Source organism: Epinephelus moara, chromosome 3, assembly GCF_006386435.1.
Source record: "Epinephelus moara isolate mb chromosome 3, YSFRI_EMoa_1.0, whole genome shotgun sequence".
Classification (NCBI taxonomy): domain Eukaryota; kingdom Metazoa; phylum Chordata; class Actinopteri; order Perciformes; family Serranidae; genus Epinephelus; species Epinephelus moara.
This window is the reverse complement of record NC_065508.1, coordinates 2,217,249-2,242,972: the sequence shown is the minus strand read 5'-3', so window position 1 is coordinate 2,242,972 and position 25,724 is coordinate 2,217,249. Positions and strand designations below refer to the sequence as shown.

Here is a 25,724-nt window from a genome sequence, read left to right as displayed (position 1 = left end):
GATTTACTATTGGTTCTGCAACATAGGGAGTTTTTTTAAACTCTGAAATTGTATCCGCCCATCTAAACACAAAATCATGGAGATAGTCTTCAGTCTTTAGTTAAGCAAAGCGTCTAAAGACTGACTTGTGAGTCTAGTGACATGACAACATTGGTTAACATAACCATAGTGTAACTCCAGGCTCACAGAGTGTAGCCATAGCTGTAGCGGTCGCTAAGTCAAGTGTGTTTTTCAGTTCATGAAAGTCCATTTTAACATTTTGGCTGCCTGGTTGGATAATCAGTTTTTCCAGTAAGTGCATTTTGTTTAAGTGGGTTTAAGTGTGAGTTTTTGGCTAGCAAAACATTAGCATTAGCATTATCACAACCTGCATTATGTGGTGGTGGAATAATCGGAAAAATTAGTTTCTGTCTGAGAAAATTCATTTGAATGCACCCACTAGTCCGAACAAGAACTCGGAAAGTTGGCGAAAATTGGATGCATGAGTCGCTGAGTTGGCGTCATATGAAATAAACATGGCAGGCAAGTGTAAATGTTTGGTTGATGGAAATAAACTTTTCATTAATTCACATATTGCATGACAATTTGTTGCTCACATGTGATTTGTAATATGGCATTCGGTTGTAATGGTTAGTTGCTGTCCAAGTTTCCTAGATTAGTTAGTAAAGTTATTTATAAGCATTACTCTTGTAAAGTAATATTTTAGTAGTTTAAGGGAATACACTGGTGCAGCAACACGTCTGAGAAAAAGTCACATTATAATACTTAATACTTAAAACTGTTATTAATGTACTGTTTAAATGCTCTGAGCAAGAAGATACAACACATCTTCTTTGTAGCGTCCATGTTGTTTACACATTACGACTTGAAGCTCATGAGCACACCAAAGTCAGGAAATGGGACCATCTGAGGAGCACGTGAATGCAGTAACCATAGACTGTAAATGCACTGTGTTAACCAAGCTAGCAGTTAGCATTAGGGTTAGCCCCACCCTCTTGTCCAAATATGGCCACTTCTCATCACTTCTGGCTCCAAAAAGCCAAGATGGCGATGGTCAAAAACTTGTGGCTTTAACCTCTCTAACTCCAATAGGACACCGACGTCCTCGCTCCCCCCCTCCTCTGTTAAATGGTATCTCCCAGGCGCACTACGCCATCAAACCATGTGATGTTTGGTATTGCCGGATTCAGGAAGCTCTCGACTTTTCAAAAATAACATCGTTTTTCTTATATTTCTTATGTATTTCGCACCAGAGCAGCCTAAACACACATAGTCCAAAATCGCGATGAGTGGTGACAAGTCATGTCATGCCGTTTTTTGGGATCATAACTTTCACGTTTCATATGGCTTTATTTGGTGATATTTTATGGTGTTTCTGTGTCATAAACAACATCAGCTATCATAGTCACACCTGATTTCAATAAGGTTCAATGTTTGAAGCTGGCTGAGTGTTGTTTGATCACTGATAGTANTGACACTTTCACAAGAAACTTCAGAGAGTTTTCTTTCTGGCAAGACCTCATGCATGCATGTAGTCAGAGCAGTTCAGAAGCTACAGTCATTTTAATTTGGGTATGTCATTTTAGGCGTTTTTGTTACAAAGTAGGGGTGGAGTACAAGGCCCAGACACATCAAACTGACCTCAAAGAACTAGTGGCAACCAAAGCTGACTGTTGCACCTCACATCACCTGTATCTCGGCCAAAAAGTAGCACATGAACATACCACAGAGACTACAGCCAGCGGCCTTCCAGCATGTACCTTCTGTGCCTGTGTGAGAAAAAAAAATCTCCACACCAGCAGGTGGTGCTAGTCTGTATTCCTCATCTAAAAAAGGAAACTGCATAACCATCTTGATGCTAGTTAGCCAGTTAGCACATTAACAAACAATCCAATGTTGAAAGCACAGAGCAAAATTACCGTGCCGACTTTAGCTCTTTGTTTACTTTCCTCAATATGACGAAAAAAAGCCAACAGGGGCCAACAAGGGGCAACAGTGTGGGACACTCTGCACTGACTAGGCCGACCGTTGGCTTGGTGTGTCAGGGCCTTAAAACAGGTGTCCACAAACTGATGCATGAAGTCTCAGTGACTGCATCCATTATTTTTATGAAGTCTGTGAAACTAATAAAATCTCCAGCACTTATCATTTGTGCAGACATTTGGAGCTGAAATGCGTTGCCAGGATATAGAAGCAATCCTATGTTTTTCTTTGTCTGCCTTTGAAATTCCAAAAAACATTCAGTGATGGTTGAGTGTTTTAACTCACTGTTTGCAGTGAGATTCAACAGACAATGTCCCTTTCTATCAATACAATACCAGACAACATCCCAGGCAGAGCATTAGTGACCACAGAGACAGCTAATGGGGATTTGAACAAAATAAAAGGCATGCAGTCGGCTGCATGAATGTGATTGTTTGTCTATCTCTCTTCACTGTTTGATCGAGTACTGAAAAGGCAGGGTGTTTCCTTACCTTCTGCCCAGTGCATGCTGGGATAGGCTCAGGAACAGAAACAAACATGTGAGGAAAATGATGGAGTGAAGGTTTTTGAATAAAACAGACGCGTGCATGTGTGCATAACATGTATGGATTTACTCACTCGAAATCCAATGCAACTCCTCCTGTTGTCTTTCTTAAGCAAGGAAATAGTGACAGGCAGCCTCCCACTCACTGGCATGCAGAGAGCTCTTAGTCACAAAATCAATTTTAATTTTCACATCTTCATTAGACCTATCCAGACAGGTCTTTGCTGCCCAAGCAGCGAGGAGACAGAGGTAGAAAGAGAGTTTGACTAGTGAACTCAAAGAGATGGTTAACGGAGGAGTTGGACATCAGCATCAATAATGTTTCTCATTGGACTGTTTATATAACCACATGTATCCACTGTATATTGATACTGACTGTGTGTGTGTGTGTGTGTGTGTGTGTGTGTGCAGTAGTTGTGCATCCATCTGAGTGTGCGCACACAATATTCAGATCATGAGCTGATCTGCAGACGTGTTGTGTTTTAGAGGTCATATAGTGGATAAGTGACTGCGCTGACTGGCTGTAAGGACGACGAGGTCGACGCGTTGATTACCGCAGAGGTTGGGGTCAAGGTTGAACACGACCACATTGCGAGCGCTTGCTGTGTTTGCGCCACTGTCGTTTGGAGACGAAAGTTCAGTGAGCTGCTCATCATGTTCAACATCTGATCCTCACACTCACTGCTCATCAACTGACCTATATACCTCTAATTACACACAGCAGCCTCATGACGGCACACAGCAACACCCAATATAGAAAACAGAGGACTGGCACATTCAAACAAGATCAACTGTCACTGAGAAGCAAACATGAAGGGAGCTCTCTCTGTATGTAAATATTTAGAACATGTGCATTTGTCCCCTCTCCCCCCAGTATAAACAGAAAAGTAGCACACGTTTATTTTGACAAAGTTATAGACATTTACACCATAAACTGATGCAGAAAATGCAGGAAATTATGTAGCAGATGAGGCAAAGACAAATGAAGAACTGCCTTTAGTTTGAGAGGGAAATCAGCAAATCGGAATGGAGATTTTAAAATGTCATTTGAAAACAACACAAGACAAAATCTAAGATCTGATTTAGTAATAAATTTAAAGAAAATTTCATACAAGAAAATGTGTAGTTTGTGTGTTTAGCTAAAATATAATAAGATGAAGCGTGTGGAAAAACAAGAGAACGTCTAATCAAACTGAATTTCGAAAAAGTGATTTTTGTGACTGAATGAACCCAAAATTAAAGTCAAAATTAAAGCATGAGGTCATGTTGGAGCAGAAACAAAATTGTTTTTTCAATACAAAGTACAGCAAAAACATGTTTTGCTTATTCCGACAAAATGAGTAGCTCCTTAATTTAGCAGCTTTCTGCCAGGATGGCAACTGAAGACAAAATATAAATACAAACTACAGTAAACTACAATACTGTACATGAAAACTGAAAATTAATGATAAAAATACACTGAAACGTCTGAAAATAACAAACTACTGCAACCTTGGTGCATGTGTATGTGTGACACAGTGTCTGTGTGTTTTGCATACATATAATATAAAACGCCATCTGCCAGGACCTGAGGCCGTTCTTGCCCTACTACCCTCCTTGCTTCTCTTCCTCTGGTTCATTTTTCTCCTCTACCTCTCATCCCTCTCTCCTACATTGTTGTTGCAAGCGTTTTAAATGTGGGAAATAAGCGTGCGCACATCTCGAACATACATCACACACAATATATAATCACACAATAATGTGTTCACAAACAACAGACAGAAAGACTGAACGCTACATTTCTCTCTGTCTCGCACACACACACACACACACACACACAAATGAGGTTAATGAAGATGAATGTGGGGGCACAGTCCTATTGACATCCTATGTCTCTAATTGTGGCCCTGTTCTTCAAGGACATGGTGGTAAGACAAGCAGGGAGACGACAGGAATAGATCTGATGAGGAGAAACTGTGGAATAATCATGCGACTTGGAAGAGGTCTGTCTGATGCAGTGTCAATCACAATTAAAGGCAGGGTTCGACATTAGGGGGAAAATTATATGTGATGAGCTTTAAAAGCAGTGATAGCAGAAAGGGAAATGTCTAAAGAGAGGAGGATGAAGAGGGAGAGTGAGGGAGGAGATATCGAGCAGGGAGGAAGGAGGAGGAGGAGGAGGAGCAGATCAGTGATCCAGAACAGTGAGCAGACAGAAGACACGAGTTAAGAGTTCGGTCAAACATAGAGCACAGCGGTGCATCAGCCATCCTCACACACACGCACACACGCACACACACAGGAGATAAAGACATACCTAAATCCTATGAAATGAGGCAACCTGCCCACCCCAGGATAATCCAGATTCACTTATGTGACGTCCTACCTGGTACGATGGAAACAGTGTCTCTCTCCCAGGACACGACGCTGACGTACTCCTGCACGGCGGCGGGGATGAGGCACTTGAACACAGCTACGTTGCCCCGCATCGAACGCTGGTCCGCCACCCGCACAGTGTAGGGCTCCCTGAAAACTACAAAATGAATACACACATGATATTGATAATGCTTTATAGCTCAGGATTTAAAAGGCAAGAGTGTATAGTTGATGTGTGGTGACCCATGATTCATATCTCCCATCAGCTACCCTGATGCTGCCAATGGATGTGAGCCTTTTTGTTCTGAGACAAAACCTTCTCGTGTTTACATCATCAAAAACACCACATTATCACTTCACAGCACAATGCCCTCTCATTATTAACCACAGAACTTCACATTCATTCACTGGACATGACTGGCCTACTGTTTCTAATTCTGCTATTTCACCATAAATGGCGCGAGCCGCCATTAAGCAGGATAATCATGGAAATGGTCCTCTAGCTTTGCCGTGACATCATCACGAAACTGATCTCCTGTTTTTTAGCACAGAACTTTAAAAGGATAAAACACAGTGATTTGCACATTCACAGTAAACTGGAGGCTCACTGGTGCTTCAGTTTATGCAGGTTCATGCAATATTTTACACTCTGGTGAATGAGCAGGGACTCATTAGCAAAATCACATGAAAGCTAGGACGTATCCGAAGGTTGCTAAGAAACTGGTTCGGAATCCCTTCCCTGGTAACAGACACGATGACAGCATGCATACATTCCTGCTGCAGGAGGGAAACACATGCAAGTGCATGGAAATTTACATCTTCTTTGAACGCTGATGAGTGGAATAAAGCAGCTCTGTCAAGCTCTTTTGAAATAACACAGAATGAACCACCACTGATGTGAATTTGCTTAGATATTGTTGTTAGCCATGAAAGGTGATCCAAATGAGATCGCTACCAGTTAATGTTCGATGGCAGCGGCAAGTGCAACACCACGACCGCAAGACTGAACCCCGAGACAAAGTGTCCGCATCCTGTGTGACCGTAACCTGTGCACCAGAGCTGCCGGGGCCCGACAGAGGCCGCTGGCTGCAGGATGTTTGGTTCATGCTAATCCCTCGCCTCCTGAGGCCAGGCTTTTGGGTCATGTGGGAATGAAGGCAGCAACCGGCTGGCATGCAGCTCAGGGTCCTGGCTCAAATCCTCAACTTGGCGCTAGTATTAGTATTAGAATGAATATGAGTATTAGTTCAGGTCGGTGTTGGGAGGCAGAATATGAAAACAGATGTTGATGACAGGAGGGAAGGGGGAGGGACCGACTGGCCTGAATGAATGATGGGAAGGAGGGGGAGGCGGGACGATAGATGCACTGTGACTATCATCCAGCTGTAGCTTTGTTCCAGCTGCAGTTTGATGTAACTGTCTGTTTGGTGAAATTCCACTTTCTTCTTCTTCTTCTTCTTCTTCTTCGTGTATCTCTGCTGGTTGTAGAGCTGCAGGAACCCAAACCCCCAGACGGACTATTTTACTTCAGATGAGGTCTCGCTTATTAAAGCAGCCTCACGCGGTCCAATCAATGGAAAGCACCAATTAGGTTTGTTAATGAGAGATAATTAAAGAAGTGTGCTGTGGCTATATTTAGTCTGGCACAAGAGGACAGTTTGAAGAACGAGGGAGCAGGGAGGAGGAGGAGGAGGACAGAAAAGAGAATATGATGGCAACAGAGGCAGCTTTTGGTCAAACTGTCCAAAAATAGAGCTCCTACAATATCTGCTCCATCGAGTCTTTCCTCTAAGTGACTCGTGAAAATAATTAATTTCTTCTCTTTTGTCACTGAAAAGATGCCTTAGATATTTTTCCATGTACGGTAACAGTATATCAAAAAATATTAGTTTCTGTTTTAGGTCAGCATACAGAGCTGTAATAGATGCTGATAAGGTCACTGACTCTTTATCGTGAGGTGCTGAATTACTTTTCTCACCTTGCAAAGCTTTGAAAAGCACTCCTGAAAAGGACATTCCTGCCTTTATTGCATTAACCTTTTAAAAAGTGAAGGACTGTCGATGAGCATGAAGCGATAATGTGATATAACCTATTGTCACACTTTTTCCGTCTCATGCGATCAGGTTATATCATCTAAAAATCACGCTGGAGTTGCTGCTGAACTCTGAGTACTGTAGAGGTTGTGTTTCTGATTTCATCCTACCAGATGGTGCCGTGCTGTAGATGGAGCTGAAGGGGTTATGTGGGAATAAAGTGCAGTGGTTCATCACCAGCTCAGTCAAATAGGTGTGAGCGAAGGCCGAGGCCTGGTGTAGTATGTGATGCAGATGTTCTCTCTGTAGACTGTGTTCTAGGTCAATCTGTGTTCAGGTCGAGACGGGCTATTTTAGGGCAGGTGATTCTGTGTGTGGGTAGGGCTTTTTGCAGCTGCCAATCACATCTGCTCTACTTTATGCTGTCACAACTGTCTCTTTTTGCTCCGTTCCTCTTCATGCTGTGTCTCACTTTGGCCTTTTGCTCCATAACCCTGGGCGGATAATAAGACAAGGGGCCCCCTGGACACAGAAATGCAAAGGGCCCCACCCCTCTCCTGCAGAGGAGCAAGACACACTGACTTTGTAGTGCATCTCTTTTTAGTTCTTATGCATCTTTTTGTGGTTTTATGTCTCCTTTTGGTTGATTTGTGTGTCTTTGTGGTCTTTATGATACTCTTCCTGGTCAGTACATGTTTACTTGAGACATTTTGCAAGTGCAGACCAAAGGGACCTCTGACACTTTGGGCTCCTGGGCCTTGGCCCAGTTGGCCCCTTCAGTAATTCATCCATGTCCATTAACCCCCCTTTCAATCTCAGTTTCTCAGGTCCTTCAGTCTTTCCTCTCCTGACCGTGCTACTAACTCACCAGCTTTGATGCGGATGTTGGGGCTGCGGATCTTGCCGGCTTGGTTTTCGGCTGTGCAGAAGTAGTCGTTGTCGTGGATGTAGCTGTTGTAGGCGGAGGGCGAGAAGGGGTACAGCTGTAGGGTGCCATTGGCGTGCACGTGGCGGATGTGGGGCACGTCGTAGATGTCGTCGCCGGTGGCCAGGTACCAGCGCAGTATGGCACTGGGGGTGCCCCCTGCTGGACAGGGCAGGGACACCCCCACCGAGCTGGAGTAGGTTACCCTCTGCAGGGAGGCATTCACAAAGTACAGCCTGGTGGAGCCCACATCCTCACTGTGTACTGCAAACAGACAACACAACATCACTTAACAGGCCGAGGTGAAGGTGAGAGGCCAACAATAAGCACCTGTTATGCGCTGTACACACAAAGAAGCTAACAGGATTCCACTGCCGCTGATTTAAAGCAATCGCATCACATTAATGGACAATAAAATGGACACAGTGGGAATGTCCTTCAAATGCGTTGCGAAATAATCATAACAAATATATGTCAAATGTCCAGCTGCAAACATCAGTCATGTGATCCAGAAAGCCAGGGATTTGGGCTAAAGCCTGTGATGGTTTAGATGGATCGGAGTGGGGAGGAGCCTGTTACCTCCGTACAGTGTGTGCACACATACACAAACAAAGACAGAGAGAGGGAACTCGATGATAGGTTATGTGATTGGAATTTCTATGCCAGACGCAGAGATTTAAGTCGATTTAATCTCCTTACATATTTAACACACACACATGCACACACATACTCACAAACACACACACATACACACACACACGTACAGGAATGTTCTTCACTGGCACTCCGATTAAACACATACAGCTCGAGCAGAGGTAGAAGAGTGAGAAGAGAAGAGGAGGGGAGTCTCTTAAATTTGGGGTCATAATAGGACAGATTAGAGGAGAAAGAAGAGTGTGTGTTGGAGGGGGGGGGGCACTGCTGACAGACAGATGTGGATGTTAACCACCACTGCTTCTAAATGATATCATCTAATACACACCACCCCACTGCATGTTCACCGTGTTAGTGTTCAGTTCAGCACAGAAAGTCTGTAAAACATGATGGAAGATACTAACAGATACTGAAGGATCCAGGATTTTGATCCAAATTGGGTGAAATTAGCACTCAGCACACTCTGCTCGTTGTTAAATCATGACTGTGTGTGTTTTTCTTTTTTACAAAATGGATCAAATTGGTTTTTCTCTCTATACTTCTCGCCTATTTAATACCGCTGGTTGAAAGAGCTGAATTTTCAACACAATGTCAATGTTTATCACATAACAATAAATGCAAACTTTCAGTGGTGGAGTCTGCACGCTTTGATATATTTTCACTTTTGACTGAAGCTTTAATGGTTAATTATAATTATTAACATTTGATAACGTCACAAAAATTTTACCTCAGCCTCAGGTCTAGAGCTGCGATGATTAATCAATAGGTTGTCAATTATTAAATCAATCACCAACAAATTTGAAAATCAATTAAACGTAGTTTTTAAGAATGACAAAATGACATTTGAGGATGTCATTTTGGGCTTTGGAAAGACTGATCTTCTGACAATTTATAGACTAAACACCTAATTGATTAATGAAGAGAATGTTTGATAGATTAATCGACAGTTAAAAGTTTAGTGGTCACATCAGGTTTACTTTTTGTGAGATGGTCTTTGTGCTTTATACTTATTAAACATCAGTTAATTTCATGAACTGTTTTTTAATTACAAAACAGATCGGATGATTTCTTCTAGTCTGAAAACATTTTGTCAGAACTGATACTGAAACAAAACAGCTGAAGGTCTGGGACTATAGATCTATAGAACTATAGAACTTATAGTTTATATGTCAAAGTTCAGCATGTCAGCAACATATCATTAAAAATAGATCTAGAAATATGTCTGCAAAATGGATCAAACACAGTAAGTTGGTTCAGTATTTATAATATAAACACTAAGGCTGCAACTAATGACTCTTATTTTGTATTTTTATAAACTGATTAATCAATGCCCATCAACATTCCCTACAGGTGATGTCATCACATTGCTTGTCTTGTCCGATCAACACTCCAAAACCCAAAGATAATTCAATTTATTATCACGTACGATGAGATAAAGCAGCATATTCTCATGCCTGGGTACCAGCAGGGAGAGAATATTCTCCCCCTTTGATTGAAAATGATTCATTATTGTCAAAATGTTTGGCCTTCATTTTTCTGTCGATCGACTAATTGATTGATTGACTGCTTTTTAGGAACTGAAAACGGTTTTGGGTCCCCTGTGATCCAGATTATGTGTTCTATGACTCTGTGTAACACCTGCTAACTTCTAAGTTCACTTTAAATAGCAGCACTGAGTACAGGACATCAGTCAAGACCTGCACTAAGTGTACAAAACATATTATGTTCCATGACACAGAGGTACTCACATCCTGTGTCTGCAGATACAAGTTTTGATATTTAGATGATCATTACATTATTTGTCATTATCATAGCCTCTTCATGATGGCAACTGTGCTGGACCAGCAGAATGATAGTCTTCCTCAAGGAACATGGTCACATCATATCTGAATAATCATGGACTCATGCTGAAGCTGAGGAAACAGGGTAAGTGAGAAGCATCCTGTTGCTCACATTGTGTGAGCCATTATTAGGTTTTCACAGGTACATGAAGCGCAGTACCCAAAATAGTTGTGACAATTAAAAGAATCATGGGCGTGAACAGTGACGGTGCAAACAGAAGAACATTAAGAGAATCAATCACCACCATCAGCAGTGTCACTGCGCTGGCACCGAGCTCAGTGCGCCAGACTGAAGGAAGACGCAGTGATCTTCATCATCAGGGAGGGTTCCTGAATAATTCCAGCTTCCTTTCAAAGAAGTGCTTCTATCTGTAGACTGGAGATTGATAAAGCTGGGCAGAATGTTACAGATGGTATATGAAAATGTGTCTGGCAGTCCAGTGGTGGGCTGCAAAAACCAGGTCAGACTCCCTCCCCTCTGCAGATTACTGATAATGGCCCCTGAGCATAAAGCCCATATTAAAGATTGCAATATCTATAATCTCCCAATGGGGGGACAGGACTAAAGTGGAGGAGTGAAGGGGTCACCCTGAGAGCTCGGGGGGGCTGGGCAGCAGGAGAACCTCTCATACAGTAGATTATATGGCCTGGGGGCCTGGGCACTGGGGGGCTGGGGCGCACTGGGACTGATGGAGTGGGAAGTGGAATAGAAAGGGGATCAGAGCAAACTCCCACCACTCACAGCCTGTCAAAACCAGGCGAGCCACACATGCACTCTCCCGACACACACACATGCGTGCGCATAAACACATACACACTCCAAAAGCAGCTCTCAGCGCTCAGTCACACTGGGAGGAGGCAGAGCGGGTTGCCATGGTGGCGCTGGCACTTGAAAGCTGCGACTGAATAAAAAAAACAATGCAACAATTTAACTGAACAACAGTGACCCACACTGAAGGATCTAAATTTAGAAACTTCAAGTCACCAAACCCAAAATTCTGTCACACCATCTCTGATATTTGCAGGTTGCAAAAAAGCTGAAGTGAGTAAATATGTTTAAAACAGGAAGCAGAGAGTGCATGCAGGTACGCAGATTGTTCATTTAAGTGTGAATACCCATCAAATTCTGTGTAAATGCCTAACATGCCAGCAGTGGCCGAGCCAGTCAGGGATAGATTGAAAAACTTGTTTGGCGATGTGTGTTCAGGCACAGCAACATTAGCGCATCAGACTGGGTGTGCTCCAAAACTCAACTGGCACCAGTGACTGCTGGACTTTCCACTCCATTTCAAACCAACAGTCAAAAAATTACAAACCACCTGTGCCAACCTGCGTAGACGGCTGGTGTGGCAGGGCATCAAAATGCCCCATGCACCAACAGTGAGGTGAACAACAGAGACTGCATGCTAAACACATCTTTGTCATGGCTGAGTCCAAATGGAAACGCTCTGAAATGTCAAAGTCAAAGATGAAGTTGGGCCAGCTGCACTAACACACAGCCTTTCAACATGTTTATATATGCTGGCATTGTACCATTCTGCAAAACACAGATATGTTACATGATGTATCACATCAACGTTTCTAATGTGACGTAGTGTGAGCTGCCTTTGTCATCCGGAAGTGGAGGAGACACCTGCCGAGCTGCAGACCACTGTTCGAGACCAACAAACTACAAAACCGGTTGTGATTCATCGCTGTGTTTTCTGTGACTTTTAGCCACCAAACGTGGGTGTTTTTTAGCAACTTGTTGCTGTTTTTCCAGCATGGTCAGTGGCACAAAAAGAGGCTATTTTTTGAGTAGTACATGGTCTGTTCCTCACCATAACCCGGTGGTTTTTGTGCCTAAACTGAACCACACATTAACCACAGCATGCTGAATCTTAAAGTTTCAGGGTATCTGCTAAATAATAACAGATAGATGTAATGTATCTGTATTTGTTTCTGGCAACTGGGACAACTCATTTAATGTTCAACCACTACACAGATCAATTAAATGTTAAGGTTTGGCCAAACAGTTTGATTTAATGTAAAGTTAAAGGAATACTTCATCCAACAAATGACCATTTGTTTATCACTCACCTCGTGTTACGATGCATTCATGAAGAAAACTTTTTTTCTGGCACATGCCTCCATGGTGAAGAAGGAATCCAAAAACTGAGAAAAATTCTTGATGAATTTAAGTCAAAGGCAACTGCTGTTTAAAAACTCTCATGCAACATGTGCAGTGTAATCCAGCTGTTCGCACAGTACTTCCAAACACATGCATTTTACTAAAACTGAACTGAAAGCGAAACCTGTGTACGCTCTCATCAAAGCCAGTCCATTGACTAAAACAGTAATTTCACCTTGATGAACACGGGAGCTGCTGGTCTACTGCCGCCTGAATCAGTTTGTGTTATTGTGTGACTTTTGTGTTTAAAAGGGTTGATTCAGATTTACCAAAGTCACACAGTAACAATTCAGCGAGGTGACGTTACTCTTTTTGTCAGTGAAGTCCAGCTTTGATGAGAGCATAGAGAAGTTTCACCTTTACTTCAGTTTCAAAAAGTAAGGTTTTAATGAAAATGCATGTGTTTGGGGGGAACTGAGCGTACGACTGAATAAATGAGACTCGGATTTTACTGCAGAAGTTGTGTGAGAGTTTTTAAACAGATGTTTTGACATATTTTGGTGTTGTTTTATATGGACTTCCTTTGACTTGAATTCATCGAGGATTTTCTCTGTTTTTGGATTCTTCGTTCTCTGGAGGTTTGTGACAAAAAAAGTTTTTTTCATGAATTCAGCAGAACACAGGGCGAGTAATTGATATGCAAATGATCATTTGGGGGGTGAAATATTCCTTTAAGGCTTAATTCATGGTCATGCCATCTAACCATAGTTGAACCTTTTTTTAAGCATATTGAAATCTAATTTCTGCCACTCAGATTTTTACAAAACCTTTGATTGATAGGGATCATTAAGGAAATGTGCAAGATATGTGTTGATCACAGTCTTGACAGTAAAATACTAGAGTTGTACCGATACCAGTATCAAAAATGCCTCTGATACTGCCTAAAATGCGGTATCGGGTATCGGCGAGTACAGCCTATGACCAATCCGATACCACGTAATGCCTCACGTCATTACGCATACGCACGCTACAGGCAAACGAAACGGAAACGGAGCGGAGTTTAAAAAGCATTCTACTGTAGCCTTTAAAATGTCTTTTTTACCAAATTGTGTGGCTGCACTTTAACCTGTGTCTTGATCTGTGTCAACACTGGATAATAATAATAATAATAATAATAAAGTTTTATGGCATTGATTCTACTATTATGTATTTATTTCTTAATATTTTACACAGAGTTTTAGGAGTTGAGACATACAACAATTCATATCCCATCCATTTTTATTTTACGCGCTGGTATCGGATCGGTACTCGGTATCGGCAGATACCTAAGGTTCAGGGATCGGAATCAGTATCTGGAAGGAAGAAGTGGTATGGGTACTTTCTTATCTTTATAAAATACCAGTAGTAAAGTTATCAACCTGTCAAACCAGCACACTCCCACTAACTCACAACCAGTCACTACAGTGGACATACAGCTGGTTAGTGATATTATGTTTTTCATCAGTAAGACGTCAATGATAACAGATGTATGGTTATTTACTCATAGGTTAGTCTATCAGAAGAAATGCTGAATTTGAGTCTTAATGCTCTGTCAGTTTGCATTCTCACGTTAATCTATGGCTGCAAAGCACAAGTTATTTTCATTATCAACTGGTGATCAATTATTTAGACTCTTAAATGTTAAAAAAATGGCAATTACAAGTTCCCAGAGTCCAAGGTGAGGTCTTAACACGTCTTGTTTTGTCTAACCAAGATTTTCAAAGCCAAAGATATTTTGCTTACAGTGATAGAAAACAGAAAAGTGTCAAATCCTCCCATGAGAGAAGTTGGAAGCTGAAACGATTAATCAATCCTTGAAATACCTGCCGATTAATTATCTGCCAATTGATGACTGTTATTTAACTAATTGTTTCAGCTCTACATTATTCTGATTTAATAGAGATACAATGAAACCTGCAAGTGGACATTAACACTTTGAGACAACTGTATCCCACACACATGGTGCCCCTGTCCATGTCAGCGACACCACCTCTCCCAGTGATGCACACCCACAAATATCTGACCCCGGCAGCGAGCGGACAGCCACTGCCCTGCGAGCAGTATTGACCAAAGCTGCAGGGGTTCCTGTGTTGTCGCTGCTGCACATCACCTGCACCCAGGAGGCTTCATCAACCTCGTTCAGCCACAGCACCAGAGAGGAAACCATGCAGCCCTCACTGGAAGTGTTGGAGCACTGACGGCGCTGCTGGAGCTAAAGCTCAGGCTGTCAGAGTCGCAGCCACTGTTTTATACATCCTGCCAGAGCGCCACGCATGAATATGTATGTCAGAGAGGCAGAAGTCATAACCTATGCAAGGTTTCATCATGCATAATGCAGCTGATCTACGCCTCTCCAGGATGTGAGTGCGCACAGGCACAGGAGTGTACACACACACACACACACACACACTTGACGCTCACAACTGTATTGTGATGAGGAGGTAAACAAACCCCAGAACCCCCAGTGTTTCTCATACACACATTCTCACACCCAGAGCTCCCTGTGCCCAACCACAGGCAAAATACCTCCACACATTCCTCCTCTTCCTCTCTCACCCATCTCCGTCTTTCCAATTCGTTCTCACTGTAGAATCATTTTCACAGCATTTTATCTTTATTGGATTAAGTGATAGGAAACGCGATAAAGGTCAAAAGCAGGACTCAACTTAACAGAGACAAGACATCAGCCACGTGAACTGTCAAACACCTCTCCCTCCTCTCCCTCCTCTCCCTCCTCTCCCTCCTCTCCTTCACTGCTTGCTATTTTGGAAACAGCTTCATTTCCACCCAGACTGTGACTCTTGTGTTCACTCCCTTCCTGTCCTGCCGTCACTCATCATTCAGGTGTTTTTCGGGACAGAAAGTTGTGTGTTTGATAGCAGGATTGAAATCGTGTGTGGAAACATAGAGCAGCAGAGGAGAAAGTGGGAGGAGACGCACTGTCGGAAGGGGTGTGAATTGAATATTGGTGGGATGCAGGGGGATGAAGATAGGTGTAAGCTTATGGATAATCCTCAGGGGTCTGGCGTAAGTAGGTGGTTGGTGGGTGGAGAAGTCGGGGGGAAGGTTGTCGGGGTTACATCTAATCAAAGAAGGGGTATCGCCGCTCCCCACCTACTGTCTTTCTGTACACCCTGTCCCCAACAATCTGCTCCCCACCCCACCCACCCACCAGCACCACAACTAACACCCCCCCGGCCTGTGCTGTGTCAGTAAAAAAAAAAAGTGTGCTACTTCAGCAGTCCCCGGGGACCTGCTCCCCCTCACATCAAAGCAGCCAGTTTCTCTTTTAATGTGAATATCAAATCTGTGGATCACAAGTCCCAGCATAGTCTGCATAAACTGCCCCTCCCCCAACCTTTAATTCTGCCTAGTGATGAGGGAGAGAGAGGGAGGGGAGTTACTGCGAGAGGAAGCGATGGAGGGAGGGAGAGATGGAGAGAGAGATGGAGATAGAGAGAGAGAGATCCAACAAAAACAACTACTTGCTTCAGAGATTTGACATTTGCTGAACGCACCCTCCTTCTGAAAATGTGCCGCCCCAGCATCCAATAAAATTTGGAGGAGGTCTGGCTCAATTTAGCAAATCTTGCTAAAAAAAAAAAAAACATCTTACTGTCGACGGTGTTCATTTGCATGTTCTGTTGTTGTTGTTGTTTTAAATGATTAGATCTTATTCATAATCTCGTTGGGATTTATAATAAATTCGAGGACGAATGGGAGAGCAGGGATGCCAGTGACAGAGCTGTGACATCCTATTGGTGGGAAGCTGGGAAGTGCAATGAGCTCCGTTTCTCTGCTGACAGTCTTACAGCAGCACACTTTGCCCACCATTAGGCAACAACACTGATCAAGATGTGTGTGCAGATATTTTGTCTTTAGTTAATTTGAGAGGAATAACTGACATTTCTGTTGTTCAATTATATTTAACTTATGGTTTTCTGAATTAAACCTGCAGGAAATGTAAAAGTCAAGTTGACTTCTTTGATTTAAAAATGTCCAGCAACAGTCAGTTTATAAGATATTTATATTTTTCATATTTTTGTGGGAGCACGTTTTCTCATTTGAAGTAAAAGGATCAGAGTGATGTATCCTACAGTCAAAATCACACCCACAGCTCATTTGTTTCTACTTCACCCCTCTTTAAGGTGGGTGCTCTGGTAAAATTAAATAATGCTGGGTTTGAGCTGGTTAAAAAATGCAGGCCTGTGCCCTGCCTGAGTAATGATTGGCACCCCTGTGGACCACACAGCTCTGTCATTGAGTGGTGCCTATAGCTCAGATTGCAGCTTTAATTGTGCAGCCTTGCAAAGGCAGCACAGGGAATTGGACTGGGGAGGGAAGGAGGGGGATTTTTTTTTTTTTTTTGCATATTTCTATTTGGAGCCGGTGAGCAGTGAGGAGGACGAGAGTGTGCCAGCGTGAGGGATCAGCTCATTGCGTTGGACACCTAGAAATAAATTCACGTTGTATCGTTTGAATGTTACACAAATCCTTTTTTTTTATTTTATTTTTTTTTATTAATTTTGTCTAATTAATCAGATTTTAACATTCTTAGTTCAGACTAGGCCTACAGCAGGCCTGTGTGTTAAAGTGGATTTTATTTGCTGATAATTAATCAACAATTACAGTAATGCAGGCTGAGTTTGATTTAAAATGACAGCTGGGAGAAAACACAAGATTTTGTTTTGAAATGACCGATTAAAAATCACAATAAAATCCTTTAACTGGGTGTAATATTTGAAATCACTGAAGAATAATAATAATATGCATTATGCTCTAATTGGTTAACTGGTGTTACCCTATGAGCATTTTTTTTTTTTTTTTTTTTGCACAGATCTGTACATTACCATGATTGTACTAAATCTGATTTTTTTTATTAAGTAGTGGATTTTTATATTTTTAAATAAATAAGTAAATAAACTGTAGTTTATCTCCTGCAGAAATAACACACAAAAAGTGTCCAACATTTAACCACGAGGGGTGTCCCCGTCACTTCCCCTCCTCCGCGCACCCGCCAAAACACACACACACACACACACACACACAGAGACGCGGGGCGTGACGCACGCGCCGGCACACGCGCGAACACGTCCGCGGGGTCCAGGTGCGCTATTAGTGAGGAACATGACCGGGCAAGTCTATAATCTGCACCCACGCCCCTGGAGTTTCTCATTTGGTGAAATAAATTTGCGCATATTAATATGATTCCGCAAAACCCAGAGGGACTCTGGGATCACAGCTTTCAAGGTGAATAATTGGTTTAAATCAGCAATAAATATTTGGTAAATGTGAATTTAAGAGAGTTGAGAAAAACACAACAAACACAGCATATATGCAGCTCATTGATATTCGCCATTATTTGGGGAAAAAGAGGTTAAACCACTGTGAGAAATGCCAGAACTTAAAATGGCAAATGGACCTAATGGCCTATTTTAATCAACTCGTTTGCATCGAGAGACGCCATATTCATCCTTCCAGCCAATCCACCGAGCCCAGACTTTTTGCTAAATAAATGCACACCCTGTCAGGCCCTGTGCTAATAAGGGCAAAACAATATGTAAACATGGCTCCAAACAGGCAGGCTGCACAAAGGCCCTGGAAACGCTCTCATGTGGAGATGGTGTTGAATTTCTGTTATTTTCGACGCAGATTTGTTCAGGATTATTATAATGCACTGTAATAGCACAAGATCAACTTTGCAGCAGGATCAGGGATTTACTGCACATACTGCACAAGAAAGAATCCATTTAAACAAATAACCCGCCTTTTATATTTATAAACACAATTAAACAAAAGAAAGAAATTGAAGAGAGCAGATGAATTAAACAAGGAGGACAAATCTGAATGCACCAATTATGGCCTTTATGTGGGAGCACATCTATTAAACTAATAAGGCCGTTGTGGGGAAAAAGAGGCAGCCTTTTATTTGCCATCCAATTTTTAATGGCAACAATTTGTCATCACACGAAAAAAAGAATTTAAACCTCCCCAAAAATTCATCTAAAAAAAATAGGAGCATGTCTGTGGAATGGAGCGCTTGTGCCAAATGAAAACAGCTGCAATTAGCAAAGGCTACACAATGAGAGCGGCAGGATGTAAAAATCACAAACATCATACTCCAAACTTTACAGGACTGACACATTTCCAGTGAATTCGTTCTAAAATTGGTGATCAATTGATGTAATTGCAGGCCGATCCATGTTTTCATTTCTCTCTCACCCTCCCTCTGTATTTGCACCTCATTCTCCCTATTCAGCCATTTTACATATTCATAACTGGAGTTGGTAATGCGAAAACAATCCGTGCTATCAGCACCATCTGAGGCCGCTGCATAAAACCACAAAACAGTCAGGTGAAAAAAAGAAATCACTTCACACCTTTACTTTTAAAATATTTCCACCACTTCAGCTCAGCAGCTTTTAATATTTTGATTTAAAGAATCATTTTCTATCAATTCCTCATCACAAGGCATCCGAGGATACATCAAAGCACCAGCCACACACCATTCACCGCCACAAATCAATTAAGGGTTCGATTAATTATCACTTTTCATTCAACTTAAACACAGTAAGACTCCAGCACTCAGTGCACAGGATGGGAAATATTTCAAGCATCTCTTTTTCTCTTACCTTCTTGGAGAGAGTACAGCAGGAGTAAAGTTACAAGCCACATGCCATAAATAGCAGGTATATTTTTCAGGAATATTTGGCAATCCTGGCAAGTGTGAGGCGCGGTTTTTTGGCCAGGCGGGTCTCCGTGCTGGACTGGCGACTGTGCTCCCCGGAGGTCTCTCCAGCCCTGCTGCCCCGCTAAGCATGGAGGGGAAATGAGAGGCGCCTCGGCCCCGCCCATGTCCCCTCCTCTCCTCCCAAGACTACTGTGCATACAAATCCATCCTCCCTACTCTAATCAAACACCGCGGAAACGATGGGTCACAGCAAAGCCGAGGGGTTGATGTGAGCTGAACAGTGGATTTTGGTCCAGTTAGGTCCAAACTGCCAGTGTGTGTGAGCGGCGGAGCTGCGCAGACAGATCTGTTGGCACCTTGGAGAGCGCACCCACCTGTGCGCCCCTGATGACCGCGTTTCTTTGCGCAATATGGATCTACAAAAGCCGCTCAGGCTGCTGTGAAGACTCTAACAATGTATTCATATCTTTTCCTCTGAGTTTGGGCCTCAGTCACAGGGCCGTGGAGCTACAGCACAGACTAATGACTGTTTTTCTTTGTCTTTCGGAGCCATGAAACGTGCGTAGACATTTGCGCACAGATATGCACTGCAGATAGAGAGGAGGAGAGAGAAAGAGGGTAGCGGGGTGTGGGGCATGACACTTCCACACAGCAGGTAAATCAAATCAAATATAAAAGGTTTCAGTGAATCCTTAGAGGAAATTGAGCAACTTTCCATGTTGCTGCCATCCCCTTTGACTCTGCTCGCTGTTGCGCCTGATGTGAAAAGCTCCCCTGCATAAGCATACATTAGGACGGTAAGTTGCAGGACACTCCCAGTTCATAGAATATTTAAAGTCACTGTGGAGGCCAGTGGTGGATCTGAGAAGTGGTCGTCTGCTGCAGCAGCCGCATAATCTGCACACACAGAAAGACCAATAAAACTAAACTATTAAAAGAAAAAATGTGAACAGGCATTTTGTCTCTCAGGGTGATGTGGGGCGGAGAGTTGACTGATTGATACTTTCAGAGCACTGACACACAAAAATCCTGGAAAAAAAATCAACCATCGCAATGTCTTCAATAGAATTTAAGTTTATTTGGCATAATATTAACATTTTACACACGACTCATATGAACAGGGGTGGCAAGTATATCTGGACTGAATCAGATGGTTTTGAGAGGGATGCAGTCCCTTCAGACTAATGACAAAAATGATCAGATTAACAATATAGATGTGCATTTTATTGGTGTACATGTAATTAGGCTTAATTAACTAATTATTACTTATTGTGTCCATTATCTGATACAAACATAATCACTGCTTTGTTCACAAGTCAAAGCTCAAACTTTATGGGAGTAAAAGTTCCCAGCCTACATTTAAGAACACAATCCTGTAGCCTCAAGACAAATCAGCAAAGAAGATTTTTTTAGACACGTGTATTGACGCCTGTGGGTCAGAGGTCACCCACTGAAAACTTGGTTGTCTTTAAACTTGAGAAACTTCAAGACAAGGTGAGCAGCAGAACCTTCTCTCCTCTCCACACGGTGCTGCTGCGGTCTGATCTGATCTGATGTGACCGAGGTTCAAGCCTCTGACTGCACATGCGGGTCACTGCTGACATCTGCTGGTCACATGCTCACATGCAAACGGGCCCTGTTGGTGCATTTCAGCACAATGATTTATTGTAATATGACCTTGTAAGTTTAGATGTGATTATGTTTGTCATATTTCACATTAACTTATCAAAGATAAGCATCTAAATAACACTCGAGGATGTCTTGGGTGAAGTAAAAGCTCCACTAATAACAAAATGAAATAAAATGTTTAAATGTTGATGTGAACATTTCCTTTGTTATGTGATTTCATAAAGTTTAAATATATGACGCTTTGTTTTTTATAGAATGTGTAAAGAGAGGCGTCTGAAGAGCACAATGTGTGGGGAACAGCTTGATTTTAATTTTACACATGCAACACCCTGAGAGGATGAAACTATCTGAGCCCCCAATGAACACATTTTCAGTTTTGCATATTCCTCTGCATGCAAGGACGCGCCATGTTTTATTGGATGATTCACGTATTGTTAATGGGCGAACATAAAAATCAGAATCAACACACATCACAGATTTCAGAGCCTTCCCTCACCCCAGCCCTCCAAATATCAGAGGGAGGGAAGAAAATGAAGGTAAGATAACTTGGAATAGTGATTTGTTTAAAGGCTGATCTCGAATGTTTTTGTTATTAACAAGATGATGGGTTAGTCTCCACACTTTCCTCAGTGTGCTGTTGAAGACATTAAAGGAGCACGGCAGTGATTAAAAAGTCTAGTGTGTAGGGTTTAGTGGCATCTAGTGGAGAGACTGCAGAGCTGAAACTGTGTGCCCAGCAGTAGGAGGACTAAAGCCTGATTTATGGTCCTGCGGCGTACCTACAATGTACCTACGCCGTTGCCATGACGCCGTCGTGAACCCTTCGGACTTCTCCGTCACTCCATTTCGTCGCAGTGCAATTCACCGCCAGAGCGGTAGGAGGCTGCATTCCTTTCCTGAATGGTTATCGTCGTCTGTAGTTGATTCTTTGTTTAGCATCCGGCTTTTCCGGTCACAGAGAAATGAACGCAGAGCACGGACAGACGGCTCCGTCCGTATCCGTATTGAACGTTGAGCATAAATGGGCATTAATACTGCAACATCTACATCGCGACAGAAGATGTAGATGGCGGGGATGGCGCAATCTGGAAATACGGAACTGGAAATGCGTTGCTACCAAGCAAACCAATCACAGCCCTCTCGGTCTGCGCTGGGTCTGCGTCGCCTCGACGTGTAGTTACATTTTTGGGGAGGTGCACGTCAGGCTACGCCGGGGTCTACGGCGAGCCTTCTGCGTAGCCACGTACCCTACGACGTAGCAACGTCGTTGATTTAACACACGACCATAAATCAGGCATAAGGTGGCTGAGGTGAAAATGCAAATGGTCGTATCTTGGTTTGTCTGCTCTGGGACACTGTAGAGACTCCATGGAAGAGATGGAGAGATCTGCTCTGTAAGTAGATATAAACGGCTCATTTTAAGACAACAAAAACACTCTTATTCTTATTTCCAGGTGATAATACACTGATGAAAACATAGGTATGAATATTATATACCATCACTGTAAATAAATGCACAGTAGATGACCTTTAAAACTACTCTTACCTTTCTTGCATTTCACACAGCACTTAGAAAAAATTTGAACATCCACAACTCCACCTCCCTCCAAAGGCCTACTCCTCCCTCCTCCATTACGTCCTCATTACGTCTATGATAGACGTAGGCGTTGGTAAAGTAACGTTAGATACACAGAAGAGGAGCGTGAGTGTAACACGCCAAGAGAAGAGTAGAAGAGAAGAGGAGTCATCTGTTACGTTAGAGGCAAACTGAACATACCTGTCCAGCAGAAACTCTGCGACCATCTCGTCCGTTTTCAGCTCAGGATGAAGCTGCATCAGTCTTCGCCATCGCTCGAAAGCAGAGCCGATGTTACGCAAGTGGTTACGTCAGGTGGAGGCCAATCATTGCATTCGGAGTTTTCTTAGAACCATATGAGAATGGTACAATTATGAGTTTTTATCTCTGGTGGAATTCACTTACACTTTAGTGTGCCACCAGCTTTTCAAAGCTAAGCCTATTTTATAGGCCTCTGCTTGAAAACTGCATACCCATAATGAAATGAATATATCTCTGCAACCACAAGGTCTATTTGAATACTTTTGGGGTTTTTTAAAATGTGTAAATATACAATACAATAACATTTATTTGTTTAAGAAGGGACAGTGTACATCAATAAACATTCCTTTTAAAGAGAAGAAAAAAAAAGAAAATGTAGATGCACCCAATTGCAGCCAGGGGCTGATTTACATTGGTAGGACTACCAATGTAAATCAGCCCCTGCCACATGTTTATCAGCATAGCTCCTAAAAGGTAGTATAAAATCAGTACATTACATATACAATTACAGTATTAGATACATTAAAACACATAACAGTCTTATCGTTGCAGTATAGAGTTGGCCAGCGACACATAACAGAAGCATTGCACACATCATGTTGCCTCCAGTGCCTTAAGTATGTATATGCTTTACGCCTTGTTTCTGGGTGCAACCAGGTAACGAGCAGACGGGGGAGAGGGGGCTGTATGGGGTGTGTGGATAGTGTGTCAGCCTGTAGCAATGCAGAGTCCAGTACATAGATCTTGTTGTGGTTGTGATCAGTTGTGATAGATGACAGTAGTAGATGTAGAGACACTGGGGGTTAAAGTGCTGGAGTAATGTAAAACACTAGAAATTAAAGTGCTGTAGAGCTATTTTCCAAGAGCTGTTAGTTACTTTGCAAAGTACATGGTAAACATTTGAGCCTGAGACCAGAGAAAAAGAAAGAAAAAAAACAGATAAATAATAATAAATAAATAAGAAAGAGAAGGAGAAAAAGAAAAAGGAAATAAATAGATAGATAAATAATAAACAGCAGCCAGAGGAGCAGGGACTGTTTGGGGTGTGTAGATGGAGTGTAAAACTGCAGCAATGCAAGGTCCAGTTCATATATCAGTACATGTGTTATATGTGAAGAGCAAATTAAGATGGCACACAGCACAAATCAAACATTTTGAGGTTCGCCTAAAAAAAAAAAAAGCATTTTCAGGATGAGTATCTGTTTGGAATGATGCAGCTGCAGCTCTAAACCTCAATCACATCATAGTACAATATGTGAACATTAACTCTGCAAAGGTTGATTCTGATAAAGTGAAGCAGAACAATATTAGAGAGGTTTTAGTACAGAGAATTCAGGCGAGCTCTCCAAAATTGCACCATGTTTGCATGTTATATTTGTCATGTACAATCCTCTATCTTTCATTTTTTGTTTCTGTAAATCCCTACTGATGTTTAGGGTATACACATACAACTGTCTGTTTCGTTTTTTCCTCTATTTCCCACTCCAAACTGACCAATATGCACCTACTACCTCGTTTGATTCGTTAGAGCCAATAGAATGACTATACCCACCAAACGAGATTGACAGCACTGTAAGCCAATCAGAGTCAGCAGAACGCGCTGTGGGGTGATGTCGGCTGCTGTGAGTGGTCATTATGCTTCCCCCAGAACCTTTCTGTCCGCCCGGATTCATTTGAATGACGGACCACATCCGGTAATACGGGAATGAAGCGTGATTGAACAGCAGAATGCGCTTTTCACGGCAAAAACAACAAGGTAAGAGACATATTACAAATATGTTTTGGCGAAAAGATTTCTGTTGTTGTTCTTTGGCCTCTATCTCTCTGATGGTTTGGTGTAGAGTGATGTGGTGAATACGTGTGGAAACAGCAGAGTCTCTGCTTTCATTTGAGATGAACGGCGTGTGTTTTGAATGGGAGCGTATCTATGTTTCCAGGGTTCTATGTTTCCAGGGTTCTATGTTCCCCACTTAACCCTGCAAAAAAGGTTCCCTGCTTACACAAAAAAGGGTTCTATGTTGCCCGCTCAACCAAGCGGGAAACATAGAACCCTTTTTGCAGGGTTAAGCGGGAAACATAGAACCCGGGAAACATAGGGATGACCCCTTTTGAATAACGTGTGGTCGAGTTACAGCCCGAAATATACCGAGTTGGATTTGTTGTTGTTTATTTAGTTGTTGTTTGAGCTGTATTTGGGGCATGTAAAAAGGGTTTTTACAGCCGTGTAGCCCAGGTTCTGCTGTTTAATTTGATGTGCAACATCACTGTATTCTTCGTGATCAGTGTATTGTTTCACACTGTGCTTGCAAAGTCGCTCTCAAAGTCCCCCAGTTGGGGAACTTTCGGGCTCAACAGGTTTTAAACAAACATGGCTGACCGTGAGGCAAGGAGGAATCGCAAGGTACTTTCCAGTCTGTTAATCATATTGTTGAAGACCGTAATTTGTGTTTGAACTGTTTTTAAAGTAAACATGAGATGTTATATTATTTATACCTGTAACAGTATGATAAAGATTAATATCTTTTATACCTATTAATCTCAGGAGGTTTTCAACACACTGGAAACACTTAAGAAATTGAGAATATTTTGAGTCTTGATGACAAATTTAATTAAAAAAAATATATATATGCAATGTGTTTTAAAGCATCACTTTATTCACTGATATGAGTAAAACTTTGTAAAACTTAATAAACTCATGCGTTTTGTTTCAAAAAGGTCTGTTAAGACCATTTATTGTTGTTTTAACTATGAGGTGATTTCCGTGGTCAGATTCTTTGTCCACTGGAAAGCACAGAAAACATAACACATCCTAATCATTTCTTTCTGATGATCAATGAGTGCATTTAAAGTAGAAATTCACTTTAACAATCTTTTTTTTTGGTGTATTAGAAGTGAAATTGACCTATGGCTAAGCCCCGCCCTCAAACACAATGAGCCAATCACAGTGCGTATAGCCATTCCCATACACTGGGACATTCTCTGCCTGGACGTCCATTGAAATGCATTACAGAAAGTCAGTTTTGTTCGGTTTTATGAGCTTTTTCTGAGATTTGAAGTTTAAAAATGGCCAAACGGTGTGCATG

At 42.2% G+C, this 25,724-nt stretch overlaps 1 protein-coding gene across 3 annotated transcripts in view; it reads right to left on the bottom strand.

Annotated features, from left to right (window-relative positions):
* Positions 1-19,339, bottom strand: part of LOC126388038 (cell adhesion molecule DSCAML1-like) — a 71,494-nt gene extending 52,155 nt beyond the window's left edge. For 2 of the 3 annotated variants that reach the window (XM_050040926.1, XM_050040927.1), the window contains exons 1-3: positions 19,117-19,281; positions 7,784-8,104; positions 4,893-5,039 (exon numbers count right to left, since the gene is read on the bottom strand). In XM_050040926.1, coding sequence (XP_049896883.1) covers positions 4,893-5,039; positions 7,784-8,104; positions 19,117-19,159 — 511 coding nt within the window. In that variant the 5' untranslated portion in view covers positions 19,160-19,281. Of the gene's footprint in view, positions 1-4,892; positions 5,040-7,783; positions 8,105-19,116 lie in introns of all 3 variants that reach the window. The other variant, XM_050040925.1, reaches the window with a different exon arrangement.
* Between the last annotated feature and the right edge of the window lie 6,385 nt (positions 19,340-25,724).